The sequence below is a fragment of the Musa acuminata genome, chromosome BXJ1-5 (genome assembly GCF_036884655.1).
Source record: "Musa acuminata AAA Group cultivar baxijiao chromosome BXJ1-5, Cavendish_Baxijiao_AAA, whole genome shotgun sequence".
In the NCBI taxonomy this organism is placed as follows: domain Eukaryota; kingdom Viridiplantae; phylum Streptophyta; class Magnoliopsida; order Zingiberales; family Musaceae; genus Musa; species Musa acuminata.
The window spans coordinates 18,658,142-18,679,714 of record NC_088331.1 but is presented as its reverse complement, the minus strand read 5'-3'; the positions used below and the strand labels follow the sequence as shown (position 1 = coordinate 18,679,714).

Genomic DNA, 21,573 nt, shown 5'->3' with positions numbered 1-21,573 from the left:
TTGTCAAGGACAAAGTTCTAAACAGGATGTTTGATGTAATACTTATATATGTCCGTGTCTTTTGGTATTTTCATGCTTTGCACAGCATGTAGAGGGACGGCCGAAGGCTTAATAGTCCCATTTTTGTTGGGTTTTGTGGCCGCTTTAGGCTTGTAAATAAAGGTTGTGTCATGTGGATACTTGTGAGAGATTTTTGATCTGTAGTGAACCATTTTGATCCTTTGTTTTGCAAATGTTCAGAGCTTGTAAAGTTTGTTTGTAATTTGCATTGTCTATGAAGTGTTTCATGGAATGTTTGCTTGTGGATCCCGAGTGATGCGCTTTCTCTAACCCGTTTTCTCTTTTATAGGTCCTAAAGGACCATGGGAGGTTTCGAGGAGATTGACCTTTGCAGACGGACACGTAAGGGTACCGCACGACTTAGGCAAAACCAGCTAAGTCCGTGACAAATGGTATCAGAGCGGGACAAGCACTCATAGAAACACTTGGCATGCAAATGTGGGGGACCTAGCGGGGCTGCGTTGAGGGCAGTCAGCACACGCGCGACCGTTTAGGAGAAAACGAGCATGAAGATGTAGGGAAAAGGAGTCGTTCGGAGGAGCAAGCATCTGAGATTGGCATTCAGAGGAATGGCCAACCCTTCGCGCAAGAGGCACCACGAGAACAAGCAAGCTTGGAAGAATGCAGAGCACACAAAGGTTGGGATAGCTGAGTCCGAGCTACGGCTCGACGTTGACAACTATACTTGATGGTGCTCAAGGCAAGCGAGGCGCTTGGTAAAGGATGAGACCATCCAAGGTGGAATGAGTTGCTCAACGACCGAAAGAGTTGTACAAAGCTCACAGAGGTGAGGGGAATTACTAACTCAAAGAATTCGGTACTCATCCATAGGCTTGTATGCGGACGATGGAATGTTCGCGACCATCCCAAGGCGATCAAAACTCGGCGCCATGGAGCATTGAAACTTTCTCTTCGGCATGTGAAGGATACGTCCGTAGGAGGCGGAAGTGTGCAGCGAGTTCAACATGTTGCTAGGCCTTGAGTGGTGCAGCGGGGGCTGTATTGACGTGGAGTCGCAATCTAGCAAGTGCGTTTGCAGGAGGCAGAACAATGCACAGTTTGTTCAGCAAATCGGAGTACTCCGAAAGGGATGGTGGTCTCCGAAATTTTCAAAGAGAAAGAAGTGAAGAGAGATGTTGCTCCAACGGAACAGTTATCCAGGAGGGATAGATCCCGGTTTCTCCAGAGGGAGAATCATGTGCAACAGACCGCACATGTTGAGGAGGAGTACCTCAACAAACAACAACTCCATGAAGCTCAATGGACCAAGCGAGCGGCGAGGAGTCGTCGCATGATCTCGCTTGAGAGAATGCATTGGTGGATGCATTGCGAGATCAAGTGGGGGAGCGACCCAATGCAACATAAATGAAGGCACATTTGGAGTCGATATGGAGATCAGACTCAAGAGAGGGCTGACCCGTGGAATGGTGGGCGCGAGGGCCACCATCAACTCAATGCAAAAACGAGGAACGGAGCAACTTGGGTGCAACTTGGCAAAGTACCCAAGCCGTATGAAGGGAGCCGGCATAGAAGATGGAACATAGAGTGGAGGCACAGAGCTTTCCTTGGACAGAGGTCAAGGACATGAACTCTTGCAGAGGCAAGAGCAAGATCATATTGTTTCATGGGTCCTTCATTCTGACAGAGCGGACTCATCTTGCATGATGCCAAAGACGAAGGGAGCTTCTGGGCACATGCACCTTATCTCGGAGAAGCATTTGACGGAGGAACTAAGGCGACTCAACTTGCAAAGGTGAAGTTGGGTTCAGAAGGCTTTGGCACGGGGCAAGAGGACACGGAGGCGGGTACTCTTGAAGAATATGCCATAGTGTTGCCATTCAAGTAGCCATGAAGGAAGCGGTGCGCAGCGGAGATTGTGTTGGTAGGGGCAGAGGCCTAGGATCCAGACAATGGTGCACCACTTTCGGCGAAGTCGATGGACTTCGGGAGCTACTAGGCGACGAACTATCCTAGAGCGGTGCTTCATCTAGGTGTGACCCAAGAGCTGATGGATGAAGGTCAATTGCCAAAGGAGCGAACAAAATCAAAGGTGAAAGAGACCCTGCGATGTATTGGCAGAGGCCACACATAGAGGGATCACAATTCGAGTTCATCCCACAAGGATCAGAATGCAATAGAGATGTCACCAGGAGACGACATGGTACAGCGGATCGTAGTGGAACAGTTCGTAGCAATGCGATACACACGACATAGTCCCGTGAGGGACTGTATCATACAGAGGTATGATCGGGAGCTACTGGAAGCTCCACTTCGGTGAACAATACGACGGCAAGAAGGGATATGGATTCAAGGAGTGAAGGCCATGGTACCGCAGAGGCGAGTCTTCCGTGCGTGTATCGAATTTTGCATCGGATGAAAGCCTTGGTCATCAACATATGAGGGCTGTGTTCCACCAAGGGAAAAGTTCGAATGCAAGTACTAGTGAGTCCCATGGGAGGGACTTGATCATGCAGAGATATGATCGAAGCAGCTGGAGAGTTGGACTGCTCCAGAGCCCATATTCACTTAAGGGAGCTCGGTAAGTCAAAGAACAAGGTCGAGTAAGCGAACGTTGCTACCAAGGAAGCTAAGGAGAACAGAATCGGTGCAAACCCTATAACGTGATGGCAGAGGCCATGCATGGGAGTTGCAATCTGTCTTTCCATCAACCAAAGGGAGCTGCTTGGAGAACACAAAGGTATTGAAGCAGGGGGTCGAAAGGGGCGAGGAAGCGACGATGAGTCCAGAGGGACTTAGCTACCCAAAATCAAGCATCAGTTAAAATGGAGGTGTACTCGGAGGAGTGCCATAGAGACATATCTACTGATCATGAAGAAAAGGGATGTAGATGTAAGGCGACGAATAGTAGAGTCATGGGCATGGCAGCGTTATGGTATCGCATAGGCGGGACTTCCGTGAAAGTCATTGATCCCTTGCTCTCATGGAGGGAGAGCGCTTGGTCGTGAAAGGGGCTGAAGAGGTGGAGCATGCAGAGGCAAACTCCAAGTACCGAGACAAGGCTGAAGGGCAGAGACCAAGGAACTTCGTAAGACCGGTGTCAACGAGCTTCTCATCAAGATAGTCGAAAATGGAGGACTTCGGGTCATACAAGAGTGCACGACCAAGGAACGAAGCAGGCAGTATGCGGTGCTGTACCTTTGCTACTCAGTGGAGTAGGCGGCGGGTTGATGGAGAAGATGGTACAATCTCAGAGGCGACCAAATCTATTAGAGAATTACTTCAAGTTGGGGTGAAAACTTCTTGCATTCCAGAAGTTCGATGGCATTGAGAAGGTGAATCACAGTAACTAACTCAATGCAAAGAGTGCAAACACTTCGAGTGCTTCAGAAGTGTGAGCAAAGAGCAGGCAAATGTCAATAACCAACTCGATGCATGGAGTACAACCCTTGAGGAGGCGGGCGAAGTCAAGTAACCATTGCCTTCTCAACTCTTAAGAGAATGGGCGAAACCGAGTACCCCAATTTTCTTATCTATCCAGCAGAGGAGCGTTACACAGGTTCAAAGACCGTTCGAAGATAATAGAAGACAATAGTTATCAGTGATTGCAAAAGGCGCTCGGGCGCTCGCCTAGGCGCTCGGGCGAGGCGAGGCGAGGCCCGAGCGCCTCGCTAATGTCCCAGGCGGCGCGCTTCAAACAGGCGCCGCCTGGGCGCTCGCCCGAGCCCAGGCGCTGGGCGCTTCGGGCGAGCGCCTGGGTAAACCAAGGCGACCGAACCAGAATTTTAGGTCTGGTTCGGTCCTGGTTCGGTTATTAGTTGGTTCAATCGAACCAACTAAACCGATATAACCCCAACCCTAACCCTAACCCTAACCCAACACTAACCTGCTGCCGCTGCCGCTCTCGATCCCGATCCCGATCCCGATCGCGATCTCGTCGCTCGCTGCCGCTGCTCCCGCTGCCGCTGCTCGCCGGTGTCGCTGCTCGCGCCTCCCGCGAGCCTTCCCGCTGCTCGCGCCTCCCGCAAGCCCTCTCGCTGCTCGCGCCTCCTGCGAGCCCTTCCGCTGCTCGCGCCTCCCGCGAGCCCTCTCGCCTCCTGTGAGCCCTCCCGCGAGCCTTCCCGCTGCTCGCGCCTCCCTCGAGGCCTCCCGCTGCTCGTGCCTTCCTCTCCCTTTCCCTTTCCCGCTGCCGCTGCCGCCGCTCGCCGTCACTGCTGCTGCCGCCGCTCGCCGCCGCTCGCCGCTGCTGCTGCCGCCGCCGCTCGCCGCTGCTGCCGCCGTCGCTCGCCGCTGCCGCCGCCGCCGCTCGCCGCTGCCGCCGCCGCTTGCCGCTGCCGCCGCTCGCTGCTGCTGTTGCCGCCGCTCACCGCTACTACCGCCGCCGCTGCTGCTGCCGCTCGCCGCTGCTTCCTCCTTTCTTCATCAGGCTCAGTATACTCTTAATATTAAGTTTATTTGAATTTTAAAATAATTAATTTTCTGTTAATAGATTAATAATATATTATTTTGATTTTAATGTTATTAATTTTTATTTATTTGAAATTATTGTTAGGTTTCAACATAAATGGCAAGTGCAGAAAGCAACTCAATAGAGTCTCCAATGGTATCAAAAAAAGATCCTGCGTGGAAGTATAATTATTTGAAGGATCCGAAAGATCCTAATGCAGTGACTTGCATATTCTGCGATAAGACTACCAGAGGTGGTATTTTTCGTGCAAAACAACATCTAGTAGGAAATTTCAAGAATGCAGCAGCTTGCAAAAAATGTCCACCTGAGGTAAAAGAAGAGTTGCTGAATTATATGAATGAAAAGAAGACACAAAAGAATGAATCTTATGGGAATTTACCAGAAGACAATGTTGAACATATCAGAGATGAAGAAGAAGATTATTCTACGAGTATTAACCCAAGTGAAAAAAGAGTATACGACAAAAAGGGAAAAGAAGTTATGAGTACTAAAAAAGGTAGAAAAGGACCGATGGATCTATATATGCTTCAAGGATCCCAGAAACAACAAGGGCAAGCAGGAGGCTCAAAATTGAGACAAACAAATATAAGTGATGCTTGTGATAAAAAAATAAGAGGAAGAACAATTCAGCACATTGCTCGCTTCTTCTATCAGGCTGGTCTTCCCCTTAGTACAACTCGTTTAGACAGTTTTAAGGATATGATTGAAGCTATTGGAAGATATGGTGCAGGATTAAAACCTCCAAGTTATTATGAGATGCGAGTTTCATTGCTGCAAAAAGAGTTGAATTATACAAATGACTTACTAAAGGGTCATAAAGAATCATGGGCAACACATGGTTGCTCTATTATGTCAGATGTTTGGACTGACAGGAGGCGCAGGAGTATAATTAATTTTATGGTTAATTATTCTTTAGGGACTATGTTTGTGAAGTCAATAGATGCTTCATCTTTTGTAAAATTTAGAGACAAGATATATGATTTACTTGACAACTTCGTGGAAGAAATTGGAGAACAAAATATCGTTCAAATCATAACCGACAATGGAAGCAACTATGTTTTAGCTGGTAATATTCATCTTTTGATTTTGTTAATTATTTTATCTTCAATTAAGTGTGTTAAACTCTTAAGTCTTATCATTTTTGTTATCCTTTGTCTCAGGTAAATTGCTTGAATCAAAAAGACAACACTTGTATTGGACTCCATGTGCAGCACATTGTATTGATTTAATGTTGGAAGATATTGGAAAGATCTTAGATATCAAGAAAACCTTAGAAAGGGCAATTTTTGTTGTTGGATTTCTTTATAATCACATTGGGGCTTTGAATATGATGAGAGAATTTACAGGGAATAAAGAATTAGTGAGACATGGTGTTACCCGATTTGCTACTTCATTCTTGACATTACAGAGCGTGCATCGTCAAAAACATACTCTGAGAAATATGTTTACCTCTGAGAAATGGGTGACAAGCAAATGGGCAAAAGAAGCAAAAGGCAAGAGGGCTGCTGATATCATCTTAATGCCATCCTTTTGGAATCATATAGTTTATATATTAAAGGTAATGGGCCCTCTTGTTCGAGTCCTTCGATTGGTGGATAATGAAAATAAGCCTGCAATGGGATATATTTATGAGGCTATGGATAGAGCAAAGGAGACGATTAAAAGATCTTTTAATGAAAATGAAGAAAAATATGAGAAAATTTTTACAATCATTGACGAAAGATGGAATTGTCAACTTCATCGTCCCTTACATGCAGTAGGATATTATTTGAACCCTGAATTCTTTTATAAGATTAAATCTGTTGGATTTGATGCAGAAGTTTTGGGTGGGTTATATCAGTGTGTTGCAAGATTAGTTCCCAGCATTGAGGTTCAAGATAAGATTATTCATGAATTATCTTTATATAAAAATGCTGAAGGTCTTTTTGGAATTCCAATTGCCGTTCGATCCAGGACAACTACCTCTCCAGGTATTAATAATTTGATATAATTAATTTCATATATATTATGTTACTATGTTATTGCTAATAATAACATAAATTTTGCAGCTGAATGGTGGAGTCTATTTGGAAATTCCACCCCGAACTTACAGAAATTTGCTGTCAAAGTACTTAGTTTGACATGTAGTGCTTCGGGTTGTGAGCGAAACTGGAGTGTCTTTGAGCATGTAAGTATTACTAAATATTTTTATTTTAATTAATTTATTTATTTAGATATATGTATTAATATATTTTTAAATTATATGACATGACAGATTCACTCGAAGAGAAGAAATCGGTTAGAACATCAACGATTGCACGATCTTGTTTACATAAAGTATAATCAAGCTTTGAAGACTCGTCATGATTTGAAAAATAGATTTGATTCAATCTCATTGCAAGATATTGATGATTCAAATGAGTGGTTAGTAGGAGAAATGGGTGCTAACTTGCAAGATGCTGAAGACGAGCTTGTATTTGAAGATGATAGATTGACGTGGGGAGATGTGGCAAGAGCTTCAGGTGCTGGAGAATTACAAACATATACAAGACAGATGTCAAAGAGAAAAATGAGTGCAAAAGCATCAAGCTCGGCTCCTGCTATTGTTGAAGACATAGAGAATGAAACATATCTTGATGAAGAGGAAGGAATCGAAGAACAAGAGGAAGAAGACGAATTCAATGAAGATGATTTGTGTGAAAATGACGATAATATTGATTATGATGAATGACTTTGATGTAAAATGTTAATGTTTTGAATTTTGAAACTTTTTGTTAATGTGACATTGTGATTTTGTATCTTAGATTTTCTTAATTTAATAGCATATTTTTATTTAAAATTTTAAATAATTATATTTATTAATTATATTATATATTTTTATATTTTAGCGCCTCGCTTCGCTCGGGCGAGCGCTTGGGCGAGCGCCTAGCGCCTCGGGCGTTTTTGGACCTTGGCGCCTTTTGGCGCCTAGCGCTTTTTAAATCACTGATAGTTATCAAATCCTCACCAATGGTGATCAGTGCTACTAAGAGTAGATTATCCGCTTCATTTCCCAGCAGAATGTCAATCGAAAGCGGAAGTGATGCGAATCTATTTGGAAGTGACAACTAAATGAAAGAAGAGTCGATGGACATTTTGTGGAGGAATGACCCAAAACTTCGAAAGTTTACGAGACGATGCTCGTTAAAGCTCCAACAAGCATCCACCCAGTTCAAGCAACATGTGGTATTTGAGAGACTGGCGAATAGTAAGGATGGTCTTTTCCTTCATCTGAAGGATCCGCAAGAATCAACAAGGATCAACACAACTCAGCCAACCCCACACTAGAGTCAAAGTCATTGGCGAGTTGAAACAGCATAGTGGATCAAAAGTTCGACTACTCAACAACAGCAGCGGAGAGCAATTGGGAGCCAAGAGGCGCATTGCAGTTGGAGCAGAAGATTGAAGACTCAGCAAAGGTGAGGAGTTGCAGTGTCGGCAAAAGGCTTCGACGAGGACGTCGAAGGAATAAGTGGAGGAGAATGTCACGGATAAAGTTCTAAACATGATGTTTGATGTAATACTTATATATGTCGGTGTCTTTTGGTATTTTCATGCTTTGCACAGCATGTAGAGGGACAACCGAAGGCTTAATAGTCCTATTTTAGTTGGGTTTGGTGGCCGCTTTAGGCTTATAAATAAATATTGTGTCATGTGGACACTTGTGAGAGATTTTCGGTCTGTAGTGGACCATTTTGACCCTTTATTGTGCAAATGTTTAGAGCTTGTAAAGTCTGTTTGTAATTTGCATTGTCTATGAAGTGTTTCCTAGAATGTTTGCTTATGGATCCCAAGTGAGGCGCTTTCTCCAACCCGTTTTCTCTTTTATAGGTCCTAAGGGACCATGGGAGGTTTCGGGGAGGCTGACCTTTGTAGATGGACACGCAAGGGTGTCGCACGACTTAGGCAAAACCAGCTAAGTCCGTGACAGTGTGGACAGCACGAAGGGGCAGCCCTTTCTTGATTGTATAGTACGTACGAGGAAGAGATTTGGGCAGTGATTTGAAGAGCATCTTCGCAACCCCTACCGTGTGAATCACCACTAGAGAGGAGGGCAGTTGACCTCCTTCGTCCTCTCTCACAGATATGCAGATTTTTAGAGATATACGATCTCCCTAAGTAACACATCTTTCTTATACGTGCAGTTTTTTCGGTTTTACGGGTTTTTGCGCACTAATCTTTGCACGACGATAAAACCTTATTTTTCTACGGGAATTCTGGGATTTTGTTTTTTATTCTTCCGCTACGCATGTGATATCGCCCCAGATTTCCCAACACTTCTCACCACGATCGACCTTCGCATCTCATGCAGGCCGATACTGGTGACCTGCGCTTACCACAACCTCACTGCACACTACCACCGCACATAATCTTTGCGCTAATTACTTTTCGGGTATGCCTCTTCTCTTCCTCTTCCTCTTCCTCCTACTGCCTTCTATTCCTCCATTATCTCCTCTTCTTCCTCTTTTCTCCCTCCTCCACCTACCCTTCCGGTGTACCGACACCTAGTACCCTGGTATTGATCAGTATGTACCAATCCAACAGAATAACCGAAATGAGTCTAACACTTGTAATGGCGATCCTTGGAATAAACATTCTTTAAAAAGCTTAGATTTAGAGATATACAATAGCAGCAAGTTAAAAATAATAGACTTCTTAAAATTTGAGAAAATGAAGTAAATGAATTTTTAAGAAAAATAAAAATAAGAGCAAGGAACACTGTATCGTGCCCATCGAGCCATCAATCACGAGGTAGACCGATACATAGCGATCAGTAATAGTACCATGTGTTGGTATGCCATTTCATACCCATTGTTCGAAAAATGGCCAAAAAATGATAAGAAATTCAAAAACCCCTTTTTTTAGAATTTTTCCTAATGTATTGATATATAAATTAAATTTAAATAGGAATAAAGTGTATATAAGCCATAAATGAATAGAAAATCTAGGTTATCAAGAGGCAAAATTGAATTTATCTTTTTTCTTAGGAATTTTAATCACTAATCTAGAGCTTGATTACCACTAATCGTCGAATAGGAGTTTTAATCATAAGTGAGTGTGAGAAAATGAGTGTGCATGAGTGAAAGAGAGTGAGTGAATGGGGGGAGCGAGGGAGGGAGGGGGAATTAATGCCCCAAAAGAGGCCATAAAATGGTCAATTTGATCATTTGGGCCAGATTTGACCGGGTCAGATTTATAATAGGCGAGTTTCGATCATATTGACCAATACACCATCAATGCCGACAAATATCAGGCTAGTTTTCTATATACCATCCAAAACAAGCTAGTACATGTATGCTTAGCAAGTGAACTGATACATACCACACATTTTGTACCGTTTCAGGCAATACATCAAACCTTGCATAAGAGTGTGAATCCTAAAGTTATCCTTATTGAGATTTGGAAGAATTTTGAAAATCCAACAATGGTTTGACTTGATCAACTAATTTATTTAATATTTTTTTAAAAATAAAATTTTTAATGAATGAAGAGATTTTAATACAAATTTATAAAAGTAATAGAGACATTAAAATCTGCTTTAACTACAAAGGAATTACAATAATAAAGCATATTATATTACTTTGAAAATTGTAGATATAATAAGATGCAAATGAATATTTCCAAGAACCGATTTAATTTTATACCAGAAAGATCAATCATAAAAGCTACTTATATTTTTATCAAGGCAATTAATGATAAAAAATGGAGAAAAGAGAAAGATTTACTATGATTTTTATTAATTAGAAAAACCATATGATAGAATCTTAAATATTTATTATGGTGAACTTCAAAAACAGATTAGTGTATCCACTTGTTAATATCATAAAGACAGGTATTCCCTTCTGCAACCCGTTTAGAAGTTTTCAGCATATAATTGAAGTAATTAAAACATATGGTTCTAAGTTGAAGCCTCCAAGTACCATGAGTTCAGAGTTTCATATTTGTAAAATGAGCTGCATTACATAAATAGTTTGATGAAGAGACAGAAGGAAGCATGGGCAAAACATGATTGTTCAATTATGTCATATGCATGGATCGATAAGATGGTTACATCCTAATTTTATGAAATCTGGAGAAAAAATATTTAAATTGCTTGATAAGCTTGTCGACAAAATTGGATAGCAAAATGTGGTTCAAGTGATATCAAATGATGAAAGCAATTATATTTTAGCTAGTATGATATTTTCTTTAAATATTTTAATTATGTTATTTTTGTATTTTCAAATAATTATCAATTTTATTTTCTTCTTTATTAGGGAAATTATTACAAGCAAAAAGGTTGCACTTATATGAAGGACTCTATACGCGACACATTGTATTGATCTTATTAAGAGGATATGGGAAAGATTACAAATATCAAGAAAATATTAGAGATCAGAGAAGGCAATTTTTGTTATGAGTTTTATATATAATCATATCAAAGCATTGAATATGATGAGAAATTCACAGACAACAAGGAATTGGTGAGGTATAGTATCACATGATTTGTCAATTCATTCCTTTCATTCTTGACATTGTATAGTATTCAAAAGCAAAAACACAATATTAGAAATATGTTTACTTCAGAGAAATAGGTGACAAGTAAGTAGGCAAAAAAAAGCAAAAGGCAGCAAGGCAATTGATATCATCTTGATGCTATTATTTTGCAATCATATGATTTGTGCATTAAAAGTGATAGGCTCTCTTGTTTGAGTGCTTTAGTTCACAAATAATGAGAAATCCAGTAATGAGATATCTTTATAAGGCTATAAATAGAACCAAAGAAACAATTCAAAAAAATTTTGATAAAGATGAAGAAAATTATAAGAATATCTTTACAATCATTGATGGAATATGCATATGTCAACTTCATCGTCGAGTAAGACACTATTTAAACCCTAAATTCTTTTATAAGAACCCTTCTATTTATAAGTTATATCCGGGTTATATCAATGCAATGCAAGATTGGTTCGCAGCATTTAAGTTCAAGACAATATCACAAATGAGTTATCTTGAATGCTAAGGGTATGTTTGAAATTCTTATGGCAATTTGATCAAGGACTACAAAGTCCCCATGTATTTAAAATTTTATACGATTAACATTATATAAATTTTTAGAGTAAGTTATTATTAATAGTTGAACTTCAATTTGTAGCTGAGTGGTGGGGCTTATTAGAAGTAAAACACCAAACTTGTTGCAATTAACTCGAAAAATTCCGAGTTTGACTTGTAGTGCTATAGATTGTGAGAGAAATTAGAGGTTTTGAGAATGTATATATATAAGAACATTTTAATTTCAACTAATTTATTCTCTTTTAGACAATGATGCAACTAAATGGATATGACAGATTCATACAAAGAAAAGAAGTCGACTAGAGAATCAACGATTACATAATCTGGTGTAATCTAAATCTCGTCTACTTGTTTCTTTGTAATTTAAATCTCCTTGTTTCTTGTTATCAATAAACATGTCTTCAGAACAAACTGACTTCATGTAAGCAACCCAGAAGCAGAGAAATTATAATGGTCAAGCAATTGTCTTGATCCAGAATCTCCAGGAAATATCTAACTAAATACATTTTCAGACTTGCATTATGATCACTCAGATATATTGTTAAACTACTTAGTAGAACAAATTTTAATTTTTATCTCACAGATAAGCAATGAGACATGCTGCTGGTAAATAATGGATTGGGGTGCATAATAGTACTCTCGAACATAAAAACAAAACAGGATTCAGATCAAATAGGAGCATAAGACAAGAAGCACCTTTGGAGTTCAAAACACTTTGTGCACTGCTGTAGATTATCTCGTCTAGTCAAAGAAGGAGATGAAAGACAAGCATCCGCCATGGAAATTGTCTGAATCAACATATGTTCTCCTTGTAGTGTTAATGAAGTGTTCAAATCAAGATCACAAGTCAGCTTTGCACTTCTAGGAGATGCTGAAGTATCCCCACTTTGTTGAATAACATCAGCAGTGAAGGGTCTATTTTGAAAAGCATGCTCTGCAGGCTGTAATAACCCAAAATCTTCTGTATTTAACTTACATGCATCAATTTCGTCACGATCAATGTCAGTCTCTCTCTGAAACATGCCATTGTCATATTCTTTGGCAATATTTCCAGCTAGAGAAGGCTGCAGTGAACTAGTACTGTTATCAGCATATTTGGACTCACTTAATTCAGTTAACTTTCGCTTCACGTTAAAACAAGATGTACTTGCTCTATCAACTCCCTGGACCAACTCTTCAAGCTCTCTTGAAACTGAACTAGAACCTTCTGCAGTTTCTTTTAATTCTTTATCACAAGGATTCACTATAGGCTCGTCACACTTTCTTCCACTACACTCATCTCCATGCTCTACTACTGCTGCAGAATCAGCAGCCCTTGAAACACAGTCATTCAATGGTTCTGTGGAATCTAGAAGTATCCAAGACAGAGAATCAGATAGCAAAAAAATGAACGATGAAATCAAGTGAGATGCTGAACAGAGGACCATATTGAACTGGTTGCACTGAGATGGTGTCATGCAAACAAATAGAAATTATTAGTTTAATCATTAATGTAACATCTAAATGTTGCAAAAGAAGTAAAATTCAATAAGGTTTATTTTATTCCAATTTTAGAGAGCAGAGTCAGCAGACAAGATGCCAATGAAATATACTTGTGGATTTACAGGCATGAAATACCTGAAATTTTGGCCTTTTTAGTTAGTGGTGTAAATAAAGCTCTATAACTCCGGGCATCCATTCTCGTTCGGTTTTTTAACAATCGGCTACTACCACTGCTAAGCTTCTTAGACTTGTTCGTTCCTGTGGTGCCTGAAACTGATTTTGTTTTTTCATTCTTCACCTCGTTCACTTTCTTCTTCACCAAAGGAGTTGAGCTTTTTCCAGACAGCTTTGAACCTGAGGAACTTGATGCGCAGAACCTCTCAATCCTCTTTGACCGTCTTAGCGGACTATGATTCTTGACTTCCATATCTGAACCCCTTTTCTGCAAAGGGGTTGACATATTTTGCTTCTCAAGCCGTTCTGATTTCCGCAAGATAGGACCCAACACGCTCGCTTTCTTGGTAGTTGTTTCCCTAGCAGATCTCAAATTGGAAGAATCCGTCGCTGCTGAACTCGTGGTAGTCAGAGTCCTGCTGTCTTTCGCTTTGCCACTCGAAACTTTGGTTTTAGGGCTAGCATTCGTCGTCGAACCAGAAATGCTCGAGTCAATTATGTCTTTCCTTTTCTTGCTAGCGCGTCTACTCGTCGAGCTGCTAGTATCCTCGTCCTTCTGAGATTGACCACGGGCCATATGTTCTTGCCAGTCACACTAAAATCACAAGAAGTTTCAGCTTCCGCCAACCAATTAAGTAAAGAATTGAACAACCCTGGCCAACTAGGATGTTTTAGAAACAGAAATGGGCGATCAATACCAAATACATTTTGGTTGAATCAATAAGGATCTAAACAACATTGCAGAAGAAGAACATCGCAAAGAAAAAAGAACGGGAAAAGAAACCCTAACCTGCCGCTCACTGGTAGAAAAAAAAAACCACCACAACCACGGATCTCCAACGCCGTCCACCCGGTAAACGATGCAGCAGCCGTCGAGCGACGCCGGGAGGCGAAGGGAAGGGCCAGTGGTGCTTCCAAACACAAGGAGGGGTTTTTCGCAATATTATTGTTTGCAACACCTTCCATGTTCTTTAGTATTAACTTTGAATACTCTTAAGTTATCTTTTTGTAAATAAAGATATATATTTTAAATTTATAATTTAATTTTAATAAAATCTTTTTACTTCTTATCTATAATTCATCTTCTTCCGGTTGTTTTACTCCTCATTTTCCTCCTCAAAGTTAAATAAATTGACAAAAAAAAAAAAATAAGATAAATTGAAAATAAAAAATAAGATAAAAATAATTTTTATATTTAGTATAATAATTTTAATATTTTTAGGATTATATATTTTATAATAATCTAATAGGGTTATCTGTATTTGATGTTCATTATAATAATTTAAGTTTTTAAACTATCCTATAGGATATGCAAGTGATGAGAAGACAATAAAAATAGACGAGAACTATGGAGAAGAAAAAAAAAGATAAAAATAAAATTAGATATATTATAAATAATAAAATATTATTTTATTAATTTTTAAAAACTTATAAATAATAAAAAAAATTATGAATAATAAAAGAGATTTTAAATAATAAGCACCATAATAATTGGGACGATGCGAGCAATTTCCCCCCTCCACCCCCCCCCCCTACCCTTGATTGACCTGCTTCATTTTTGCAATTGCTTTGGCTAATACTTGAGGGAAAAAAACCCCCTCCGAACCGAACCAATTCCCTCTTTCCTTTGCTGATTAGCTCAGTGTGCCAGTATTTAATATTGATCTGATTATTGACAGTCATAGCAAATGATTTGATTATCAAATATTATGAATCATAGTAAATGATCTGATTATTTGACTCTTTCCGTTTTATATAGGTTTGATAACCATATCATTTGGGTATTAAGGTCCAAAAAGGATAATAAAGATGCCAACAAAGCAAAATTACGCATAGGTAAGTTTTTACTTATATATTATTAAATTATATTATTTCATATATATGCATTATCATTTTTTAAACATATGTTTGTAGTACATTTATCTACCTAAATTATCATATGTGGAAGAGAAAGAAAAGAAAAAAAATCTTTTCCAAACGGGATGATGGCTAGTCATAGTTTATTGATCATCTTTAATACTTCTCTCTCACACCAACTAAGCATAATAGAGGTTTTTTTATTAATTTTACTAAGATAATATCATTTTGAAATTCTAAAATGTACCCCATTTAGATATCTTATAGATATTTTATTTTGCTCTTTCTGGAGTATTTTTATCATGCATTCTTGAGTGATAGGATAAAGATAACAGGTTTATAATTAATGGGGTTCATTTATCATTCTTGGTATTCAATGTTCATATTCTTCTTTGTTCACTAAACAGAGAACATCGAATTGATTTAACAATAGTATTCATAGAGTTAAGCAAAATGAGATGATGTTTGTCGATTATTTAAGAAGTTACTTACTCCTATCATGTGTATCATAAATTATTTTGTATGATAAATTATTTAGATAAAATGAGATGATGTCTATCGGTTCTACCAAATATCTTAGCATTTATCTTGATTGACTGATAAGGGTGATATTGTGAGCATATGTGTCAAGCTTTAAATTAACTACTGATATAGAATCTCAGTGATTATAGAAATAATCAAACAATGGCATTAGAAAGCAATCAATAAAATATTATATATGATCTCACTTGAACACGTAAATATCAATACCATATGTGTCCATATATTATCTAAACATCTCCTGATCTTTTTTTCTTTTTTTTTTTACATAAAGAGTTATACCCATTGGAATGTAAGGGGTATTTGTTATATGATTTTATGTCACTTGTTAAGGTAATTATATCATTAGTGGTCACAATATATAGTGATATTATGATATTAAGGTAATTAACCCATTTCGCATTACGTAGGATTTACAAGTTGATATCCTACAAGAGGATTTTCCAATGGATGACTTAGTATATGATGTTGCACTTGAGGTTGTCAGACCATCAGAGCCAACTTTATGTGATACCACAGCTTCCAAATGTAATCTTGTGATTGATATCTTTGGGAAATAGCTCACAACCTTGGTAGAACATGACTCGATGATATTGTATTTCGATGATATTGTATTTGAATTCCTTAGTAACGAGAGGAATTTAGAACAGAAACTAGATAGGTATCCTACAAACCTGGCTAGAGGTTACAATCCCAATAAATTAAGGAAGAAAATGAAAAACAAAATGAAGAGTGTTGACAATAAGAAGAAGCTTGAGTTGAATAAAACTGTTAAAAATTTGAGAGGGATAAAGTTGTGTCCAAGGAAGCTGTTGTGGAGAAAACGTCTTATGGAAGTCTAAATGTCCATCGTCCTATTTTTTTCTAAGATTTATAGATCAATTTGAGAAAATTCGATCATAAATAGGTTAAAATTTTCTATCTATACCTTATTTTAAGGATTAAGTTGATATTTTTTCATAGGACCCCTTTAATATAATCATAGATTCATGTGTGAAATCTTCACATGAAAAGAAAAACCCTAATTATACTATTTTTTAATAGGATCCAAAAACAATATAACCCTATTCAAAATCAATAAATAATCATCTTTTTTATTTTTTTTAATATTAATATATCAATTGGAGAAAATTGAGTCATAAATAGGCTGATTTTTTTAAAAATTTCTACTTTAGGCCTTATTTTGAGGACTCAAGATGAGACTTTTTAAAATACCAACTCTTGTATCGTTAGACATGTATTTTTCAGAAAATTACATATATTTTTTACCACAGTTATTCTTTTTTTTAGTGATTCTATCCTTAGAAGCTTGAAAGTCTAAAATTTTAGGAATTTTACAAATTAAAGCACAATTTACAAAAATATTTGCATAGTACTGCATAAATAATTCATACCAAGTTTTTTATTTGATTTGATAATAAAATGCAAACAAAAAATAACCAAAAATATATTGTCACAATGTAATATTTCAAAGATACAACAAGAAGCACAAAAATCATATATGGTTGCTAATTTTGTGGAAAATATGCATAACGATTATGTCCATATTTTTTTTATCAAAGATAATTTTACCGAATTGAATTGAGATCAAGATCAATCTTACCCATTGAAGTGAAATACAATATAAGGCAAAATTTAACCATTAAAGCATCGATCTTATCCATTAAAGCAAGAGGTAATGCCGTGTGATCAAGATCAGCACACCACTTTGACCAAGTCCTAATCTAAGTAGGACTTCGGCCCCAACAAAGATGGATGGCCAGATCAAAGCTATGTGGTAGGAGACACATACAACTCCGTGTGCGCATGAAACTCGTGTGCCTAGAAATACCTCTTCACCCAATCTCAAATGAGTCTCGATTTCTTCATGACTCCAGCTAATCACAACTACTTGGGGAAACAGTAGCTTTGAACATGAGAAAAACCCAACTTAACCATAAGCCAGATTGTTGGAGAACCTGTTAGGACCGTAAATAACACTAAGAGGAGGATGAATTAGTACTTTCATAAATTTTCATCGATTTAGAAAACTCTAATCGATCAAATTTGTATCAGAAAGATGTTTAACTTATTATAGAAAAATCTAGGGGGCGACATCACATACATAGCGGAAGAAAAAAACCTAAAAATTTTTAAATTTTCAAAAATATGTTTGTCAAAGATTTGTGCGTAAAATTCGTGAAACTTAAAACCACACATGAGATTATTATGTTACCTAGGGAGATAGTATATCCTAAAATTCCTATAGATTTGTAGGAGAGGATGAAGGAGGTCAAACGTCCTCCTCTTTAGCGGTGTTCCACACAACAGAGCTGCAACGATGCTCATCAAATCTCCAGGTCTCCTATCTGAAGAGGAGAAGGGGAGAGGAAAATAGGAGGTGACAACTAAGAAAACATCTAGCCTATGAGTCTTTGGTTCCCTCCTATTTATAGAAGTCTCCTGTTAACTTAACCCTAATGAATCATGCCCTATTGGGTATTGGATCTCCATCCAATTACCCAAGCTTATTAGATTAGTGGATCTCTATCCAATAATCTCTCATTGGCTCTTATTCGATCTCATCCATAGGATCCAATAATTCAGGGGCTTATTGGATATTCAATAAGATAGGGGCTCCAACGGATATCTCATATCCGAACCTTTAGTTGTCGCAATGCCTACCATATGTGTGTGACCCTTTAGGCCCAATATCGAGCTGTCCATGAGTCATACCTATTAGAACTCTTTCTAGCTCAGTGAATTATTATGACAACAACTAGATGATTAGTAAGCCACTGGCCCCATCTATTCCTAACCAAAGCCTTGACACCCGAAGACTAACCCAAGAAGAACTCAATGAAAGATTAGCAAAGAGTTTGTATTATGATGAAAAATGGAGTATGAAGCATCGATGTAAACAAGGGCAACTTCTGATGATTGAACCAATTGGAGAGGAACCGAAAGCTAAGAATGTGGACTCCGATCATGAAGGTATAAATTCTAATGCAGAGGTTGGACCTACCATACATACAATGCATGCATTAGCCAACTACTCTAACCCGCAAACTATGGAACTTGGCGAAACTCTGGAACATCAGCCTGTTATAGTTTTGAGTGATATTGGTAGCACTAACAATTCTATGGACAGTGAGACTGTTGACCGATTGGCCCATCACATTGAAGATTATGACATATTCAAAGTAAAGATCATTGATGGACGGATTTTCACTTGTGATAGCAAAGGTTTAAAGATAAAATTGATTATACAGGGCCAGAAGTTTCATGCAATGATTACTACACTGAAAAATCAACCTGTTGCTTACACTCTCAAAAAGTGGAGACCATACTTACTTGATCAACAGGTTGTGATGCATTGTAGATAGTCTATGGCTAAAGTGCTGAAGAGAAGCTCCCTGAGATTGATGCTGCTCAGCCTTGAGAACAAGGCTGATTTGAAGAGGGAGGAACTGTTAGGACCCTTTTTCTAAGCTTTTGAATAATATTTGTTGAGTCTGTTTAGTCCAATTGTTTATTGAGTCGGTTTGGTTCAATTAGAGTCAAGTAGAGGTTTATTTAATATTTATTTATTATTAGAGTTCAAGTCCTAATGGACTCTAGGAGGAACTCTATAAATAGGGATGTAACTACTTCTTTTCAGTAATCTATGAAAAATATTATTATGTCTTTTGACAAACCCTAGGAGGTCGATCCCCTCGAAGTGATCAAGGAGGGCCGATCCCCTCGAAGCGATCAAGGAGGTCGATCCCCTCGAAGTGATCATTATCATCCCTTTTCTCATCTTTCTTCCACGATAAGACTTTAGGGTCTTATCATTTGGTATCAGAGCCTACAATAAGACTTTAGGGTCTTATCATTTGGTATCAGAGCAACGATAAGACTTTAGGGTCTTATCATTTGGTATCAGAGCGACGATAGGACTTTAGGGTCTTATCATTTGGTATCAGAGCCTACGATAATACTTTAGGGTCTTATCATTTGGTATCCTTTGTCCTTTGTTGGGTCTTTCTTAGCAACCTTTGCTTTACCTGGTTTGCCCTTGCCCTTGCCCTTTCCCTTCTTAAGGGACCTTTCTGCTTTCCTTTTCCTTCTGGTCTCACTATTGTAGAGAACTGGCTTCTCTTTCTTAATAGTACTCTCTGCCTCCCTCAACATATTGAGGAGCTCTAGGAGAGTCACTTCAAGCTTGTTCATATTAAAATTCATTATGAACTGTGAAAAGGAATATGGTAGGGACTGAAGCACAATGTCCACACACAAGTTATCCTCTAGGACCATTCCTAGACTTGTGAGTTTCTCTATCCACTCAATCATCTATAGGACATGGTTCTGAACCGGTATCCCCTCAGTTATCCTAGTGCGGAAGAGGCTCTTGGATATCTCATATCGTTGAGTCCTTCCCTATTCCTCAAACAATTTGCGGACATGTAGGAGAATGGATCTGGCATTCATCTTTTCATGTTGTCTCTGTAACTCAGGAGTCATAGAGCCCAACATATAGCATGGAGCAAGAGTGGAGTCATCAATGTACTTCACGTAGCGAGCGATCTCATCCTCGCTTGCCCCTTCTTCGGGCGTAGGAATCACTGTATCAAGGACGTACACGATTTTCTCCGCTGTGAGAACAATTCTTAAGTTACGGAGCCAATCCGTATAATTTGGACCAGTGAGATGGTTGACATCAAGTATGCCACGTAAGGGATTTGAAAGCGACATTTTCTGAAAATAAAGATGCAGCAGAAATGAATAACATGCAGATTTTGCAAGAAATAAACTATCAAGATATGGACTTCTATCTTAATATGCTCCCACTATTTTACTAACGAGTCACGCGACACCCTTAGCACGTGAAACGGAAGTCTCCGACAGACTTCTAGTGGGGATCATGATCCAATCAGCATCTTAGTGTAACCTTGAGGGACTCGACCAATCACACTAAGCCTAAAAGGTAGGCAACTCTTGCCGATCACAACTCCTTGTGATTCCCGTCCTATTCGGCCTCCGAATCACCATGGCCTCGAGGGACTCTATTGAATCTCGGATTTTGATGATGAAACTAATTAATTGTGTTCAGATGTTTAACTACATTTTGAGTGATGCAGGTCTACTCGATCAGGATTAGACAGTTAACGCAGAAGGAATTGACGTTGCGCCGGAGGAGATCACGTTAGGATATTGGATGGGAGAAGGCTTCGGACGTCGGGCATGTTGAATCTCGGATTTTGATGATACAATCAATTGATGGGTTAATTGATCTAATCTATATTATTGAGTTAAGTGTGTAGGAGTAACTACGATAACCAGAAAACACAAAGCAAGAATACCGGAGTCAAGTTCGATGGACGTTTAAGAGTCCGAAGAATCGTCGGAGATGCTGCCGGAACCAACCGAGAAGAAATCGGGAACCTGTCGGAATTTTTGGAAATTCGCCAAAGAGATCGTCGGAGGTTCACGGAGATCACCGAGAAGGCTCGGCTACTCGTTAAAGTCATCACAAGTTCGGGAGCTTGTTGGGAGTTCGTCGGAAGAAGTTCGTCGGAAAGCTCGCCGGAACAAGACTCGACGTTCGCGGTTGAAAACTTGCTTAGGATGTATTTTGTTATGTAGTTCACTTGTAATTAGGATTAGGATTAAGAGATAATCCTATATCTTAGTTAGGGGCCAATTGGGCCCAAAATTAGACTTGGTTTGGGCTAAATTTGAAGCCCAACAAGTGAACCGAAGGGTCTAGCGATGGCACCGCCTAACACTGTCAATGTCTGATAGGGACAGGCGGTGGCACCGCCACTGACAGGCGGTGGCACCGCCAGCATCGGGAACCTAAAGAGAATTCAAATTTTGGAGCCTAAATTTGAATCCTCTTGAGGTCTATAAATACCCTTCAAATCTCAGTTGAGATTACAACTTTTTGAGAAGCAATTGATTGAGAGAAAAGTCTTAGAAAGTCTTAGCAAGTCTTGTTT

General features: G+C 39.0%; 2 protein-coding genes across 8 annotated transcripts in view; one reads left to right on the top strand and one right to left on the bottom strand.

Annotated features, from left to right (window-relative positions):
• The window catches only part of LOC103972914 (uncharacterized), an 81,161-nt gene extending 67,005 nt beyond the window's left edge, over positions 1-14,156 (bottom strand). For 5 of the 7 annotated variants that reach the window (XR_010513482.1, XM_065183363.1, XM_065183366.1 and 2 more), the window contains exons 1-3: positions 14,004-14,156; positions 13,175-13,866; positions 12,254-12,905 (exon numbers count right to left, since the gene is read on the bottom strand). Coding sequence is in view for 6 of the 7 variants with exons in the window: in XM_065183363.1 (XP_065039435.1) it covers positions 12,254-12,905; positions 13,175-13,790 (1,268 nt within the window). In the remaining variant the exon portion in view is untranslated. Of the gene's footprint in view, positions 1-12,253; positions 12,906-13,174; positions 13,875-14,003 lie in introns of all 7 variants that reach the window. The other 2 variants (XM_065183364.1, XM_065183365.1) reach the window with 2 other exon arrangements.
• On the top strand, positions 5,434-7,232 carry LOC135673966 (uncharacterized). The gene is made up of 3 exons (XM_065183370.1): positions 5,434-6,456; positions 6,535-6,653; positions 6,741-7,232. The coding sequence occupies exons 1-3, from the start codon at positions 5,715-5,717 to the stop codon at positions 7,194-7,196; spliced, it is 1,317 nt and encodes a 438-aa protein (XP_065039442.1). The 5' UTR covers positions 5,434-5,714; the 3' UTR covers positions 7,197-7,232.
• Positions 14,157-21,573: the final 7,417 nt, after the last annotated feature.